The following is a 15269-nucleotide window of genomic DNA, read 5'->3' as shown; positions in this document are numbered from 1 at the left end:
AGGATAAATGGCTTCTGTCATTACACTCTACGAAAGGAAAATTAAAATAGAGGAGAGAAAGCACAGTGTATCTTTATATATAAATTGGATTAATGAAAACTGCAAGAAACCTTGCAGAATAAAGGAAGAGAAGAATTTAGGCGATGGGAAATTCCTTTCGGTTTTAGTTAAAAATGAGCTTGTAGTACAAGGTCATAGGGGTGGGATTCAGTTTGAGGTTTACAGTGTGTAGATGTCTATAGGTAGGTTATTCTGGGTGTTGAAGTTCCTTTTGTAGTCAGTGGAAATGGAGTCAGTGTTCAGTGAATGCAAGTGAGTGACTTGGATTGCTCCAAGTGCAATCTGGATAGTCCTTGCTGGACTGAAGCTGCCATCAAGGGAGGTACGGGTTTTTCTGTCTCATACATGAAGTTGCACATTCACCAATCCCTTCTTGATAACAGAGGTCACTAAGAACGTGGCTCTACTGCTAAGGAGTACTAAGTATATGTATGTGCTGCAGGTTGGTGGGAATTAGCATTTTTGTAGTTATATTTTACCTGTCCTTAACTGGTACTGCTAGCCCTGGATCCACAGTAATTAATCCATGAGATCCTACACAGCCTTTGGATCTTCTCATGGCTTTAGGAACACCTTCAGCTGGCAAGCACAGGGTGCTCTCTGCATGACTTAGCTTTCCCGATGCCAGGGCCTGAGTTTTCTAGTTAAAAGTGTCAGCTGTCCAACCTTTTTATCTCTGCTTTTCCTCTCATATTTAAAGTGACGTTAAATCTGTAAGTAACACCTCCCTTCCAGTGGATAAAGGTCAGTTCCCAAGTGTGCAGAATTTGGGTTCCTGGAAGTATCCTGGTGCTGAATCCTGTTTTAAATCATGTTTGCTGCTATTAAACATCTTAATAACAGTTCAGGTGTTTGTAGAGCTGTTCCAAGAAAACTCAAGACAGAGTAATTACAGTCTGGTTGCCAAGTCTCCACCTTGTATTTTTGTTGGATATCTTATATTTCCTGTTATGGAGCCTGTTTTTGAAAGTCTTTTAGTTGTTGAGGTTTTGTAGCAGGCCTTTCCATCTAAAAGTCTTTTTTATTAGGCCTTTTTGTAATCAGTGACAGTAGTTATTTGGAAATTTAGCTACAGAAGAGTAGTAATTGTTCAGGAGCAATGAAGACTTTCTAAAATATTTTTGAATTTTTTTTTGTTAAAGCTTCAGATGTAAATCAACTTTCAAATTCATCTGGGGTTGATTTATCATAAAGTCATGTCCTTCATGGTTTGAATTGTTTAACTTCTGAAATTTTATGTATTTTATAATGTATTCACTGTGAATTCTGTGGTGTTCTACCTGTAGATCACTCATTTATTTCTCATTAGATCTGATGAGTTTGAGGTTGGATCATTACTTACATCATTGCATGTCGCTATCTTGCAGAATCAGACTATACATACATTCTTTGTGACTTTTCTGTTTATTCAATATCTTGTAAATGAGCAGTGATACTCAATCAGATCTTTCGGTGTGAATATTGGTGATACTAGTGGTACTGCTTTGTTTCTGGAGAACATGCCAAGGCATTTGAACAGAATTTTGCAAATTCATACAAAATTTGGGGACACAAAATGTGAAAATCAAGTAGTCGTGAAAAGCTTAGGCTAAGTTAGTTCCTTCTAGGTAATGGCCTGCTCCACTAATTGGCTACGCAGTAGAAGCTGAGGTGTTCCTGGCCTGGGCCACCTGGAGCCTGGCCTGACACTGTAGCTGGGGAAGTGCATCAAAGCCAGTCATGGTGGATCTAGGCCATGTTCACTTCAGGATCTTCCGGGTGCCAAAGAAGTTAAAATCTGGGGGTGCCAAAGAAGTTAAAACCTGTCATCTCACTTGCTGGATTGGACCCAAATCACTTCAGACAAGACAGTCATTTCAGAGCAAAACCTGGGCCTTAGTTGTTCAGTGATTCTTAGATGTCAAGGTCTGCAGCATTGAAGGCTCAAACACAGAGAGGCTCCATCATCTGTATAGTGTCAGAATATTTATGTGGGTCTCTTTTTGGCACTGCTTTTTTAATCTGTAGATACGCTATGGGCAATGTGCACAGAATATTATGGGTCTCTTGTGGTTTAAGAAATGCTGGTTTATAGCAAAATGGGAGACCCCCCCAAAAAAACCTGACCAGAGTAAAGCAGCACAAGTGGAATAAGCATCGTGATTGTTTTCCTAGCTGAATCAAACAAAACAATAATCTCTTGCTTGGATTGTGTATGTAACTAAACACTTGAGAGCCACCACTCCTGGAAACTAGTTTAACAAAGTACACTTCAAAATATTTGAATGATATTTACCAGAGAGATAGCCCTGCCCTGAAGAATTAAAATGTTTCAAAGTGTTTGAAGTGATGTTACTTGGCCTATTTCAAACCAGTTTGGCCAAAATTATGTGTTAGTGAGAAATCTTTTTTGGTGGTCAGATCTAGATGACCCATGAGGGTCTTTTCCTTTCCCTGCAGTATCAGTCCACATCTTGCTTTCTAGCTAGTAGAGGTACTGAGGTACTATAGCACATTTGGTACTTGCAGGAATGGCATTGTTCTTGGAAATAAGCAATGAAGACTTTGTATGACTTCATAAATCTTGATACAAAGTCTTCATCTTCAATGAAGACATAATCAGACTTCTGAGCTCCACATCAACATAACCTCATCATGTAGTTGAACAGCAGCCAGTGATATTAACCTTGGAAAACAGACAGTCTGTCAGTAGGAGATGGCTGTCTTGATCATTCCCTATGTCTCAGAAGGGTCTTCATCAAAGAGGCAAACAAGCTTTTGAAAGGAGCCTCTCCCTTCCTGTCCTTCGGGAACTGGAGATTCTTTCAGTTTCTCAGCCTGTTCTTCCAGCCCAGCTGAGCTCAGATTTTCCTCTTGGAGGTTTTTATTTTTATTTTTTAGAGGAAAAAAAAAAAAGAAAGAAAGAAAGAAAGGGGATTGAACCCTTTCCTTCTCCTGCTGCTCCTGTGTTGCTTAAGGCTTGGGATTATTTTTGGCTGTTTTTCCTCTGTGTCCTGCAGTCCTGCCAGCAGAGCCTTTGTGTTGAAACGCCCTGTCCGCGCATGGGAGCTCCTCCAAACTCCCTGTCTGAGCACGGGAGCTCCTCCAAACTCCCCGTCCCAACACAGGAGATCCTCTGGTCATGGTGACAGCTGCTGCCTGCCCTTGCGGGCATCCAAAGGGAGTGCTGGGGAGACCATTCAAGTCATCTCCTTCTGAGCCAAGCAAAAAAATTTTGTCAGCTGACTCATGAGATCTGTGGACACGGCAAAAGTGTTCTTGGATTATTATTTTTTTTAATTACTGCTATTTTAAAGCCAAAGTTTTAAAAATATACATGTATCCAAATCCTTGTTATATCATTTCACATTTTCAGATGAAGGTTGGCATGAACGTTTCATAAGTAACATATCGGTGTTTTTTCCCTCAAATAAAACTCTTGAGAAGTATTTCTGTTCTTATATAATATTTTTTTTTCTGTTGACAACATCATGTGTTTATTGGAACTGAGAATATCAAAAGGTTAGCAAGATATGGGCAAAAGATGTATTATGCTAGCAACTCTTTTAGTCTTTGTTTATGTCATTGATACATTGTTTATCACAAAAGAATGTGTTAACGTTTCCCATATGGTGAAATGAGGCACAGTCTGGTTTATTAGTGATTAAAAAAAAGCCTTGTTAGAGTATTTGGTCATTGCTCCAGTGGAATCCTGGTGTCAAGCAGACCAGCTGAGATTCAGAGCTCCAGTTCCAGGCACTTCATGCCATTCCCTTACTGATGGCAGCTTCTGACATGATGCTGTAAAAAAAATCGTGGAATAAGGGTTATATGTTTGCAGACAAAGGACTTGTGTGCTTGGTCAGAATTACTCACACCCTAGCTGGGAAGAACAATTGAGTAAGAAAGCAAACAGCAAAGTTAATGTGGCTCAGTACCATGACTTTTTGGGTCAACTGTTGTTGTACCAAAGAACAAAATTAGCTGCTGATTTTTTATTTTTTTTTTTATATTTTTTAAATGTTTATGTTAACAGTGGGGGGGAGAAAAAAATAAAATTCATTTTCCAAGAATGTGTATCTAAGGTACCAAATCCAAAAAATCTGCTGGAGTAGGCTTTCACATATTCTGAGAAAACTCAGGAAATAAATAAATAAATAGGAAAATAGTCCTCTAGATAGACTGCAGGAGCTTCCCTTTTGCACAGACATACCTGAGCTAATTTTGAATGAGCTTGTAGAGATACTGCTGGTGGGTTTGTGGTGGTTCATCTTGATTACTGTAAGTACTTATGCTAGGTTGTTCTAAGCTATCTGGCTCAGATATTTGTTTTTTATACAGAAACCAGCTGTATGTAGATGTCTACAAACTGGAAGCTCTCTGAGGTCTTCATTATATATACCTAGAGTATGCTGTATGTGAGCTTCCCGCATTCTTCTGTGGTGCAAATTCCTACAACTGGTTCTTACAGGAACTCTGTAAGAGGAGGTGATGATCGCTGAGCTGTAATTTACATCATTTCAGCAATTGTAATTTAACCTGAATGTGGGTGGGTTTGGGCCTAAAAGATACATTTCATTTGCTAATCCAACCACAGTTTTTTATATGCTCTTACTTTTTTTTCAATAGGGTCAAGTTCATTATCAGAAATTTAAAGTGATGGAATATGGTAAGTGTTACATAAGGGCATTGAGTAGTGGCCAGAATGGGTAATGGAGTCTCCATTAATTTAGAGTTTGGAGTCTAGCTTCCCTTGGCTAACACAAATCTTTTGAATACTCCTAGAAATTTTACTTTTCAAATCTGCTTCTCTGAGACTGACTGTCTGTCCTGAGAAAAAACATCATCTTATCAGTTGCCCTGTTTATCTCTGTTAGCTATTATGACCTACTGCTGTGGTGTCTGGATGTTATGCAATCTTGAAAATACTTATCTTAAGCCTCTGAGATGCAGTTGTCCTTGTTTTACCAGGATCTTGTAGGCAATGTGTTCATCCTAAAATATCTGTATAATATCCAGTCCCAAAGCTTGCTGAATATTCTGTTAAGGCTGAATAGGATGAACGGTTACTGTTTCCCCTACAAGCTTGCTGTGATGAAGGAAAAATAAATATTTTATACTTCAGCCACACAAGTGTGTGCACAGGCTGCTCTTGTGATGCTTGGTGTTCTCCTTTTGACAGAAAGTCTTAAAATGAGGCATGCATCACTTTGGGTTAAAATTATATCTTACCTTATATTCCACATATTCAACCCTTTTTACTTTAAGAAGAAAAAATATTATTTTTATGTGAATTTAACACTTTGTGTAATTTTCTTTTTAGTTTTACCAAAATTTGATGTTATGATAACAACACCATTATACTACTCTTTGAGAGAGGAAGATGTAAGTGGTATTGTCACTGCAAAGTAAGTAAAACATTGTTACCATTGTCACCCTCACTGTTGAGATAAATATTGTGTATTTGTAAATTTGAAAGCAAAAACTTACATTTAGAATGCTAACAAAGCACCTTCTAATCGAAACTAGCTGTCTACCTCACATTTTTAGTCATTGTGTAGCCATATTGGATAGATCTTCAGACTGTTAGCTGCACCTTTTTGGTTGGGTATAGTTATTTATAGACTACAGCCAAAATATTTTCAGTTGCCTTATTCATAAAATTTCATGAATCTTCTGCTTATAATGTGCGTTGTGAGACTTTTTTGTTGTTAATATGTCTCTTTTATGGTTCTCTCCAACTTACCACATCAAGGTCTGTACGTAGAATAACTATGTTTTATTAGACCAATTGGAAATTTATTCAAGCTTCTATTTGCATCTTTCTTGTTCCAGTTTGTCAACATTGTTGATTTGAAGTACAGGCTTCTACCAGCAAACAAAAGACCTATACCTATAAATAGCTGAATAATTAAAAACTCTTGAGTAGTTCAGAAGACACTTCACTGTAGAGTACTAGATTTCATTGTAAACTGCTGTAAAAATTGTATTTTGTTTTTTAATCTCAAAGGGAAATTAGTTTTATTTTGGGAAGAGGAGAGCCAAGTAAAGCTATTTGATAAACCCATTCAAGAAGACCTGAAAGAAAAGGTCTTTCTGGAGCTATTTAATTCCATACAAATGCATGCTTTCTAAACAGGTACTTTTAAGTGAAATACAGATATGATTGATTAAGAAGCTATTTAACTGGAACAGTTAAACATTTGGGAGAAAGCTTCCTTTATGAGAGGCAATGTAACCTGATACTATAAACCATATAGGTTTCTCATAAGGTGCAATTAAAAAAAAAAAAAAGTGGATTCCCCCCCATTCTGTGCTACTTTTGGAGTGTAGCATATGCCAATATGAATTCTGTTTCCTAAGTTGCTTTGGTTTGCCACAGGATACTTCTTTGTTAAGCTCTCATAAGGTATTTGAAAGTGTCTCTGTCTGCTGCATAAATCCAGACTTGGACAGCAGTGAATTGTCTGAGACAAAGTGCCAAAGTTTTACTGATATGTCATAATTAATTACAAGGAATGAGTTCATTCCTACTGACTGTTTTTATAGGCATAATGTCTTTGTATACAAGGACTTTTCATGTCATTTAAGCTTGTAGATACCATAAAATCTTTTTCCCTTCTCATCTCTGGACTGCTATTAGATTAACTGCAGGATGCTACCAAATGGCAGTATCATTTCAGGCTTAATGGCAGCTTCTTACTGTAATTAGGTCTGCTGGAAAGGACTGCAGCTCAGGTACAAGACAGTGTGGTCATCATTTTTCCTGTAGCTATACTGTTTGATTATTCTTTTCCTCTGCTTTTCAGCTTTGACATTGCTTAAGTGGCTGCCAGTCAAATTCGTACCGATTTAAAGTACTTAGTTATCATATCTGAATGCAATAGTTCTGTTGGATAAGAATGATTTTTTTCTCCCCTTTGTCTGTTCTGTAAGGTCTGAATGTAATGATTTCTCTTACATATAGCTTAGAAACATTTCAGCAAAATTTTTAGTTTATTACTACTCACTGATTACAGTTTGCTAATGGCATTCTAAGAAGTGAGTATGCTACAATTTACAAGTTAGCTACAGCTGCTGGTTGTGTTTGCTGACCAGTAATGCCATGATTTTTTTTGCACTGTAATTATTAAATAATTTGAATATAAATATCTTGAAAGCTCTCATTTTGTACAAGCAGCACTTGGGAAACATAACACTTGCACTTCCAACATCCCATTTTCACTCTACTGCGTGTTAGTTATGATGCTACATTGGCATTCTGTGCAATAACTTGCTTCCAGCTGAGCTTAGCATAGTTAATTTGCCTACATTATAAAGCCCCTTATAATAATAACAAACTTGATGAGCTCATGTGTAGCAAAGGGCAGCACTTGTGACATCTATGTATGTTCTCCAGGTTTTGGGCTTCTGACTTCAGTGTCAATAAACTGGTCTCAGTGCTGAAAACTTCATGGTTCAAAGTACGAATACATTCTGGTCATATTCAAAACTGAGGAAAAATGTGTTTTAGTTGAATCTTTTGTCTTGAAAGCTCTTCGAGAACCCAAGAGCTTGAGATGGTGCGCTGTTTGACTTTGGTTGGTGTGTTTCAGGTATACATATGGAAAGCCAGTGAAGGGAACTGTAACAGTCACCTGCCTGCCTGTCTCTTACTGGAAAAACAAGAAGAACATAACAAAAACATTGGAGGTGGGTCCTTCCTTAGTAGTGTTGCAGACTCCAAGGCTCTGTCTGCTTTTGTAGGTTAAATATGCCTGGGACCATTCTCAAGTGCTGAGTTCTGCTGGCATTGTCTCTGGAGTGACTTGCCTGAATAGCATTAAATTTTAGAAAATAAAACTTTATTTTCTAGTACAAAGTGGCTACATTCAGTCTGCCTGTAGGGAACGGTAGTTGGCCGCTGTAGTCCCTTGAACTGTGCCTGGAAGTTATTTTGGAGAGTGTTTTCTGGCCCAAGTAGAAAAACATTCCTGAAGCCCTTCCTAGCAGTGTAGGTGACGGAAGCCCAGTGCCCAGGAATGTTCCCTGGTGCCACGTGTGCCGTTGCACACTCAGCCATGCATTATAAGGCCAGAAGAGACCACTGCAATTGTCCAGGTGGGACTCTAGTATGACAGAGACTAAAGCATTTTGCTTACTAATTACCTAGTAATTGTATTGGAGTTGCTATGCTAGAGGTGAGCTGGAGCATGACGTGTAAGAAGACGTACAGTTTTGATATGAAGACTTACAAGTGTTGAGAGATTCATGGCATCCTTCTGCAAAATTTAATTTTGAGCTGTGGAGTACGTTAAAAACAGCTTCAGCTAAATAGTGTCTGTCGTTTCCGGCTCACTTCAGGCTTTCAGCAGCACTTAGCCTACAGAAACTGAGCTCTGGGAATTTGGGTAGAGTATATACTCCCTCAGGCACCGTCCAGTTCATTGTCTTTTTCTGTAAACCATAGACACTAGTGCTTTGGCAACGTAGAAGTGTACAATTTTATTTATAGGTACACACTTTTTTCCACGTTGTAGATAAATGGATCTGTGAATGTTACTTGTAACAAGCTTTTGTTGAAAGACTTGAACGATGATCAGTCATGGCACCGTGGCGATGACGATTATGCAGAGCCAATAGAAATTATTGCTGTGGTCACTGAGACACTCACAGGTATGTTGTTGCATGAGGTCTTCCAAGAGAAATCCAAAGAGCAGATCATGCTGAAAGAGCGTAGTGGTATGCAGAGGGGCTTAGAAGTATTAGTGAAGTGTTATGTGCTGAAGGAAATATGAACCTGTCACATCCAAATATATTATCTGAACTGTTTCTTGCCTAGATATTAAATAGTTTAACCAGCTGTTAATTCAGCTGAATACAGTTCTGTGCTATATGATTTATTAAGTAACCAAAGGATTTGTTCAAATGGGGGCCTAAAGCCAATGACTGATTACTTTTGATGGAAAGAGCAGGCATTACGGATTACTAGCATTAGGTTGTCTTACAAACTTGAGTTTAGACATAAACTTATGTTACTTGTTTGCTTGTAAACCACATCAGTAGAAAGAGTTCTCTGGCCATATGTTGCCCACAGTCTTTCTAATCCTCTTCTACAAAGCCTGATTTGCAAACTGAGCTATCTTGTGAGCTGCTGTTATGTTACACCTTGCATATTAGAAAAAAACAAACAAAACAACTTCCACCTGTTCCAGAAACTCAGACTTCCTGTGGAAAGCTCAGTAAGGTGATGTTTGATGACTTGGGATTCATAAGCACCTCTCTTTTGCCATTCTGAAATAGTATGGATGAATTATGGCATGGTGTGGTATGGCTTATTTACTATCATGGGTGATAGTACCAGTATGTATATCACCTTTGTACTGGTTCTTAGCTGGAAGGATGGAGAGCAATAAGAAAGGAAACAGTGAAAAAAATGATAGAATTATCTAAATATAATTGACAATAAATTATATTGCTGCTAAAGGAATATGTATGTTATAAACTTGTCTAAACACATACAATTATTCAACAGGAATCTCCCAAAATTCAAGTACCGTCATATTTCCGAAACAAAGTGACTATTTTATTGAATTTGTGGAATATTCTAGAGTTATTAAACCTTCTCTGAATTTCATCGCTACTGTAAGTTCTTTTGATTCATTATGATTTGTACATAAACAAGTGTGACTCCTTCTCCTGTATTTTTGCTTAGATACCAAAATTTGCCTCAGACTTTTAAGTGTGATTTGCAAATTTGTTCTCAAATTACCTCTTTTTCGTGATACATATCAGGAAATACTAAGCTGAGAGGTATTTGCTATAGCAAAGGAACAAGGAATGATGTAGTGTTTAGCAGGATATATTTAAATGTAGTTTGTTGGAATTCATAAGAGAAATCTTTTATGTTTCTAGCTAATGTTTTCCATTAGTGTTTTCGTAGTTATTGAGTCCCAACTCTCCTAATATTTGTATATAAAATGCATATATATGTTCATAAATGTGAATTATATATATATTAAAAACCTAACCAGTTGTTACAAAATTAAGTAAAACTCATAAAACCACATTGCTCTGAAATGAAAGAGCCTCTTTTTTTGTGTTCTGTTTTTTTCATACCATCTACAGTCCCTTTCAGAAGCATTTCATATTTTTCATGCTCTCCTGGTCTGTGTTCAGCATTTCTCCATTTAAGAGAGGTTGCATGTTGCATCACTGCATTTTGCTTGAAGAGGAGAATAGACTTCATAGCTCTTGAAGACAACCAGAGCCTTTGCTATGTAGGAATCAACCCTAAATACCAACAAAATAGGCTGAATACCAATAAAAATATGCTGAATATACACTTTTGGAAGAGATTGACTCAACTTGTAACTTTTTGCTGGCTTGGGCCTTTGGTTTTATTGCTTTTCATTTTCTTTGCCAGCAACCTAGTTTGACTTCAGCTCTGACCTACTTCCTCCTCCTCTGAAGATGAGCTGAGTGAGAGGGAGCTGAGGCATTTATCAATGCTGCAGGTAGCAGAGAGGGAGGCACCAGCTATGCTCCCAAAGGAGTGTGAAGGAACAGCTGCTGCTGTTACTAAGAGGTGAAGGTCTATGTGCTGTACAGAGGATAGGAAAATAGGAAAATACTAGAGGAGAGGTAATGGGGTGACAGACCTTTGAAATGAAAAAGGAAAGGGAAATATTAGTTCAACATTTTTAAATGCAGAGGTTGAATTTTTGGAGTAAAAAATACATAGAATGGTTTTACTATGGGGCCTGTTTTCAGTCTTTTTAGTTCTTTTGGTGAACCCATAAAGGCATCTGACTCAGTATCATCTCTGTTTGTCTGATGTGTTTTCCTGCACATGATGTAATATTAGGTTATCCTTTGATAAAATTAAGTATTCAGGTAGTAGGTTTGATGTAGATATTTTTCTCTATAGACAAGGACTTTAAGAAGAAGAGTTGTAATTCAGAGAGCTGAAAGGCAAAGCAGGTCACCTTTTCTGTTTCACCTGTGTTTTTTTTTTTTTTTTTTTTAAAAACTGTGCAAGTTTTAAAAAAAAAAACAAAACAAAACAAAACAAAAAAAACCTCTGTGGAATTATGAATAATTTTGGTTTTGGCTGACTTGCCTACCTGCAGTGATCTCAAGAGAGTAAAATAAAGTTGCTGATGTGTGACAAATATGAGAATGCCCTTGGTGGTTTTTTTTGGATGATGATGTAATTGCAAATTCATTGTTAGATGTTACGTGTTGTGGATTTTAGTCTTGCCCTGTTTGATGGACATTTTCTCTTTTTGTTTTTAGCTAAAGGTGACACGTTCTGATAGCAACCATCTGACAAGTGAAGAGAGACAAAATCTTGTCACAATCACTGCACAGCAGTCAGACTCGTTTTCTCACCATTCTTCATTTTCGCACCTTGAGAACGAGGCAACAGAGGAGAGAAATAAGACAGTCCATGTCCTGAACTACACAGTCCCAGAAAATGGAATTGTTGATATTGAGTTTCCAATCTTATCTAATACAAAAACTCTGAGAGTTCAGGTATTGCTTTGTAATACGATGTTTTGAAATAGCAATGCACTGAATTGAGCAGGCTGTGATTACTGGTATGCTGTTCCTGCCATGTGCACCAGCCTATGTGCCACCTGCTATCACGTTCCTTGCTTATTCTTGTTAGAGATGGACTGTCTAAATGCGATCTAAATAAGCGCACCAAGGTAGCAAGGGAAAAAAGAAACAGATACCCAAAGCAAGAAGTGGTCCTGTATTGCCATTACGGGTACCAAGCTGTTATAAACAGTAACATATATGTGAACATAGAGATGTTGCTGTTATTAAGAGCTTTGTTTTATATTGTTTTGCAGGCAGAGTTCCTCAACAGTAGAACTGACATAGGAGTTTATGATGTTTTCAGCTCCCCCACAGATACTTATCTCCAGGTTAAAACAAAGAGCCAGGATATAAAGGTACAGATTGAGACAAAATTTTCTAAGATAAAAACAATTCAAATTACTCATCATCATACTCATCCGTATCAATCATATTCTTTTCCTAGGCTGGCAAACCTTTTGAGCTGCATATTGAAAGCAACAAACCAATAAGAGAATTTCATTATCTGGTAAGTTACTGGTTTTACATATGTGGACAATCCAAGATGACTTTTACCAACTTGAGAAACATTCAAGTGGAATGTGATTAAACACTAGAAAGACTCAGCTTTTTTTTTTTTTTTTTTTTTTTTTTTTTTTTTAATTGCACTTTGTGAAAGAGTTGGTCCAAACTTTTCTTTTGCACTGGGATGGCCCTTCTTCAAAAGAGAGCCCCATTTTGCTACCTGGCAGAAACACCTGTGGCTCTCTGGGAGAAGTGCATCTTTATTTTGGGTATTGGGTTATATCTACTTGTGTGTATGTGGGGCAAGGTGGAGCTGTGCAAGTTGTGCTCTCTTCCTGTACAGAGAATATACGGTGGGAAGAGTAGGGGTGTCTAGGAGCAGCCCAAGCTAGGGCTTGGCAGCATATCCTGTGGATTTAGGGGGAAGAAGGGGGCTTGTTTGCAGGTGTGGGGCTGACAGGGTTGAGCCTGCAGGTACAGGGCCAGGAGAAGACCTGCCTGCTGAGAAATGAGTGGTCCAGTGGGAAGGGTGCAGTGGCAAGCTGAATAAGGAAAACCTTAAGACAACATAAAATGCAGTCATTCTTCTTGATTTTCTAAAGTATGAAAGCTCTCTAGAAGATTTTAAAGCATGAAGTTTGGAGGCATACCTTTTGGTTTAGAAATCTTAATGTCTGATCTGTCACTTGGTTGTCTAAGGCAAGAGATCTGCAACCTTTTGCTTAGTTCTTATATGAAGGTGGTTTTGAGGCATCCCCAAGATAGTTTTCCAGTTGCATTACTGTTGCATTTTTATGTGCTTGTAGCACACGCTATGCTGTGCAGTCATTGTTATAGTTCACTGTTGTCTATAGTGATAGGGGAATTAAGGAATGGGAAAAATATTTCTAATATTTAAATATTACATTACACCCTTATTTCATACCAAGTCTTGTAGAACTAGTCAATCAAATGTTAGAAAAAATCACAACTATATCCCTCTTCTTTTAACAGCTGTTTGTAGAAGGAATTGCAGAGCTTATGACATACTGAGATGCCAACAAATTAAGTGTTTAATTTTCCCCTTTCAGGTGTTATCTAAGGAACAAATTATGGCTTCTGGAACAATGGCTGCAAAAACATTCAGTTTAACAGCAGAAAATTCCTGGGCTCCTTTGGCATGCATACTTGTATTCTATGTTGATGAACTTGGAGCAGTTGTGAATGATGCTCTTACTATCCCTGTTCAGCCTGTTTTGGACAACAAGGTAAGCTGTACTAAACTTGAGCCTGAGACCATGTTTCTATCTTTGTTGCATGGTAACCAGTAGTTCAGATCACAGGACAGTAAATGTGAAGTCTTCCTCTTTGTGGATCTAATCTGACATTTGTGTAAGTGTTTGGAAAGGCTTAATCATGCCAGTACAGTTAGAGTCCAGCTATAAATGTAGGGCTATTTTGTATCTGTATAAATTTCTAGTAGCCCTACATGTTCCCTATAAACAGACAGACATCATCTCATGCTTTTAGTAGTTTGGCCAATTATTGAGCTAAAGATTGCTCCTGGACAATACAGTAGAAAGGTACTAAGTCCTTTAAGTGGAATTGCAAACATTTACAGAGACATTTCTCTAGCCAAGTGGTGGTCACATTGGACGTGGTCTGACCGCAGGGAGCCCTGCACACAGCAGTGTCTCTGAGGAGACCTTGCAAAAGGATCTTCCTTCCACAAGCTGTGAGTCCTCCTAGTTTTCGTCATGGAAGCACAGAGGCAGCTTTTTGGCAGTACCGTTAGTGAATGTGGCCAGCGTTTACTGGGACTGTGCACACTTCAACTTAAAAAAGCTTGAAGATTGAGAAAACAACTATAGGCAGAAATGAATTGATTTTCCAGCTTACTTACCGGGATGAGATTTGGTTCTTTGGGCTAATAAAAGCCTTACTGTGACTTTTTACAGGTGAGACCAACCAAGGACTCACAGTGGGTTCAAATTCTTCCTACACATGGAAATTTAACACTTATACATCAGTGGCAACACTGTTTGTCTTATTCCTGTGTGCAAAATAGTTGCCTGTTATGTACTCTTTGTAACTGTGAGTGTTGTTATCTCACAGAATAAGGAGGTGGAGAGGCAAGATAGCAAAGGATCTGCAGACACACACTTGTACATTACGCTTATTATGCACCAGTGTCCAAAAATGTAAATAAACAGAAAACAAGTGAGATAATGAAATTTGGGAGTTTTAGGATAGAGACAATAAAATATTTCTAGTGGGAAAGCATAACAGTTGGTTCAGCCTTCTGGAAACAAATAGAAAGCTTCCCACTGATTGCAGTGTTCAGAAATGATTACAGGATATTTTGCAGCAATGATGTAAGGCCTGACCTTGAAAATGTCAGTTCAATTAAATGCGGTTTATAGATGAAAAATACTGTCCTAGTGTACATAGAGAGGATGAAAAATTGTGAAGATAAATTACAAGAATTTAGTATTTGCTATGAAGAATAGCTAGTGAAAAATGTCAGACAAGGAAAGAGCTGATCTCAAAGGGTTCAAAATTTCAAGTTCTTTCAATTTTTTTGCTGGAGCGCTAGCCACTGAAATTAATTTTGTACTGTGGAAACTTACTTTCATTGTAATCTTTGTAGCTATGCCTGGCATCTTGCTTATGTAAATGAACTGGTAAAGTCAAAACACACAGAGCTGCAGTGCCTCAGTGTGCTTTAAACAGATGCAAACCATTTTTCTGCATGAATTAGTCAGATGCCTGGTTACATTGCATTGCATGCTGCTAATTGCACTTATGTTGCCAGCATTGGTGTAATTGCTGTTCCTCTGTAATTTTCATACTGAACATACATGAAGATATCCTTGCACAGATTATCAGAGAAAAGATATGACTGAGCTGTAGATTCAGACATCTAAATGTGTATTTATATGTATGGTCAGGGTTCAGTTGCTGAAGTGTAGGCATTTAGTATCCTCTGAAAGGCCACAGGGTGTTCAGGATATTGGCCTGGGACCAGTAGTTATTTCACAGGTCCTGTGGAGACCTCTCCCCTTCTGGAGTGGGAGCGGAGGGCCAGACTGTGCTGAGGGACATCTCATGTGGTCACATGAATGGCACTTCCTCTCCTCACTGCCCTGTAGGAAGGCATA

At 38.1% G+C, this 15269-nt stretch overlaps 1 protein-coding gene across 1 annotated transcript in view; it reads left to right on the top strand.

The window, feature by feature from the left end:
* CD109 (CD109 molecule) overlaps positions 1-15269 on the top strand; it is an 80915-nt gene that overhangs the window by 24836 nt on the left and 40810 nt on the right. The window contains exons 6-14 of the mRNA XM_082757264.1: positions 4669-4708; positions 5363-5447; positions 7635-7731; positions 8559-8694; positions 9554-9663; positions 11317-11556; positions 11880-11981; positions 12071-12133; positions 13200-13376. Coding sequence (XP_082613390.1) covers positions 4669-4708; positions 5363-5447; positions 7635-7731; positions 8559-8694; positions 9554-9663; positions 11317-11556; positions 11880-11981; positions 12071-12133; positions 13200-13376 — 1050 coding nt within the window. The remainder of the gene's footprint in view (positions 1-4668; positions 4709-5362; positions 5448-7634; positions 7732-8558; positions 8695-9553; positions 9664-11316; positions 11557-11879; positions 11982-12070; positions 12134-13199; positions 13377-15269) is intronic.

This window comes from Aythya marila (assembly GCF_965140915.1).
Source record: "Aythya marila genome assembly, chromosome: 3".
In the NCBI taxonomy this organism is placed as follows: Eukaryota; Metazoa; Chordata; class Aves; order Anseriformes; family Anatidae; genus Aythya; species Aythya marila.
This window is presented reverse-complemented; position numbering and strand designations above follow the sequence as displayed.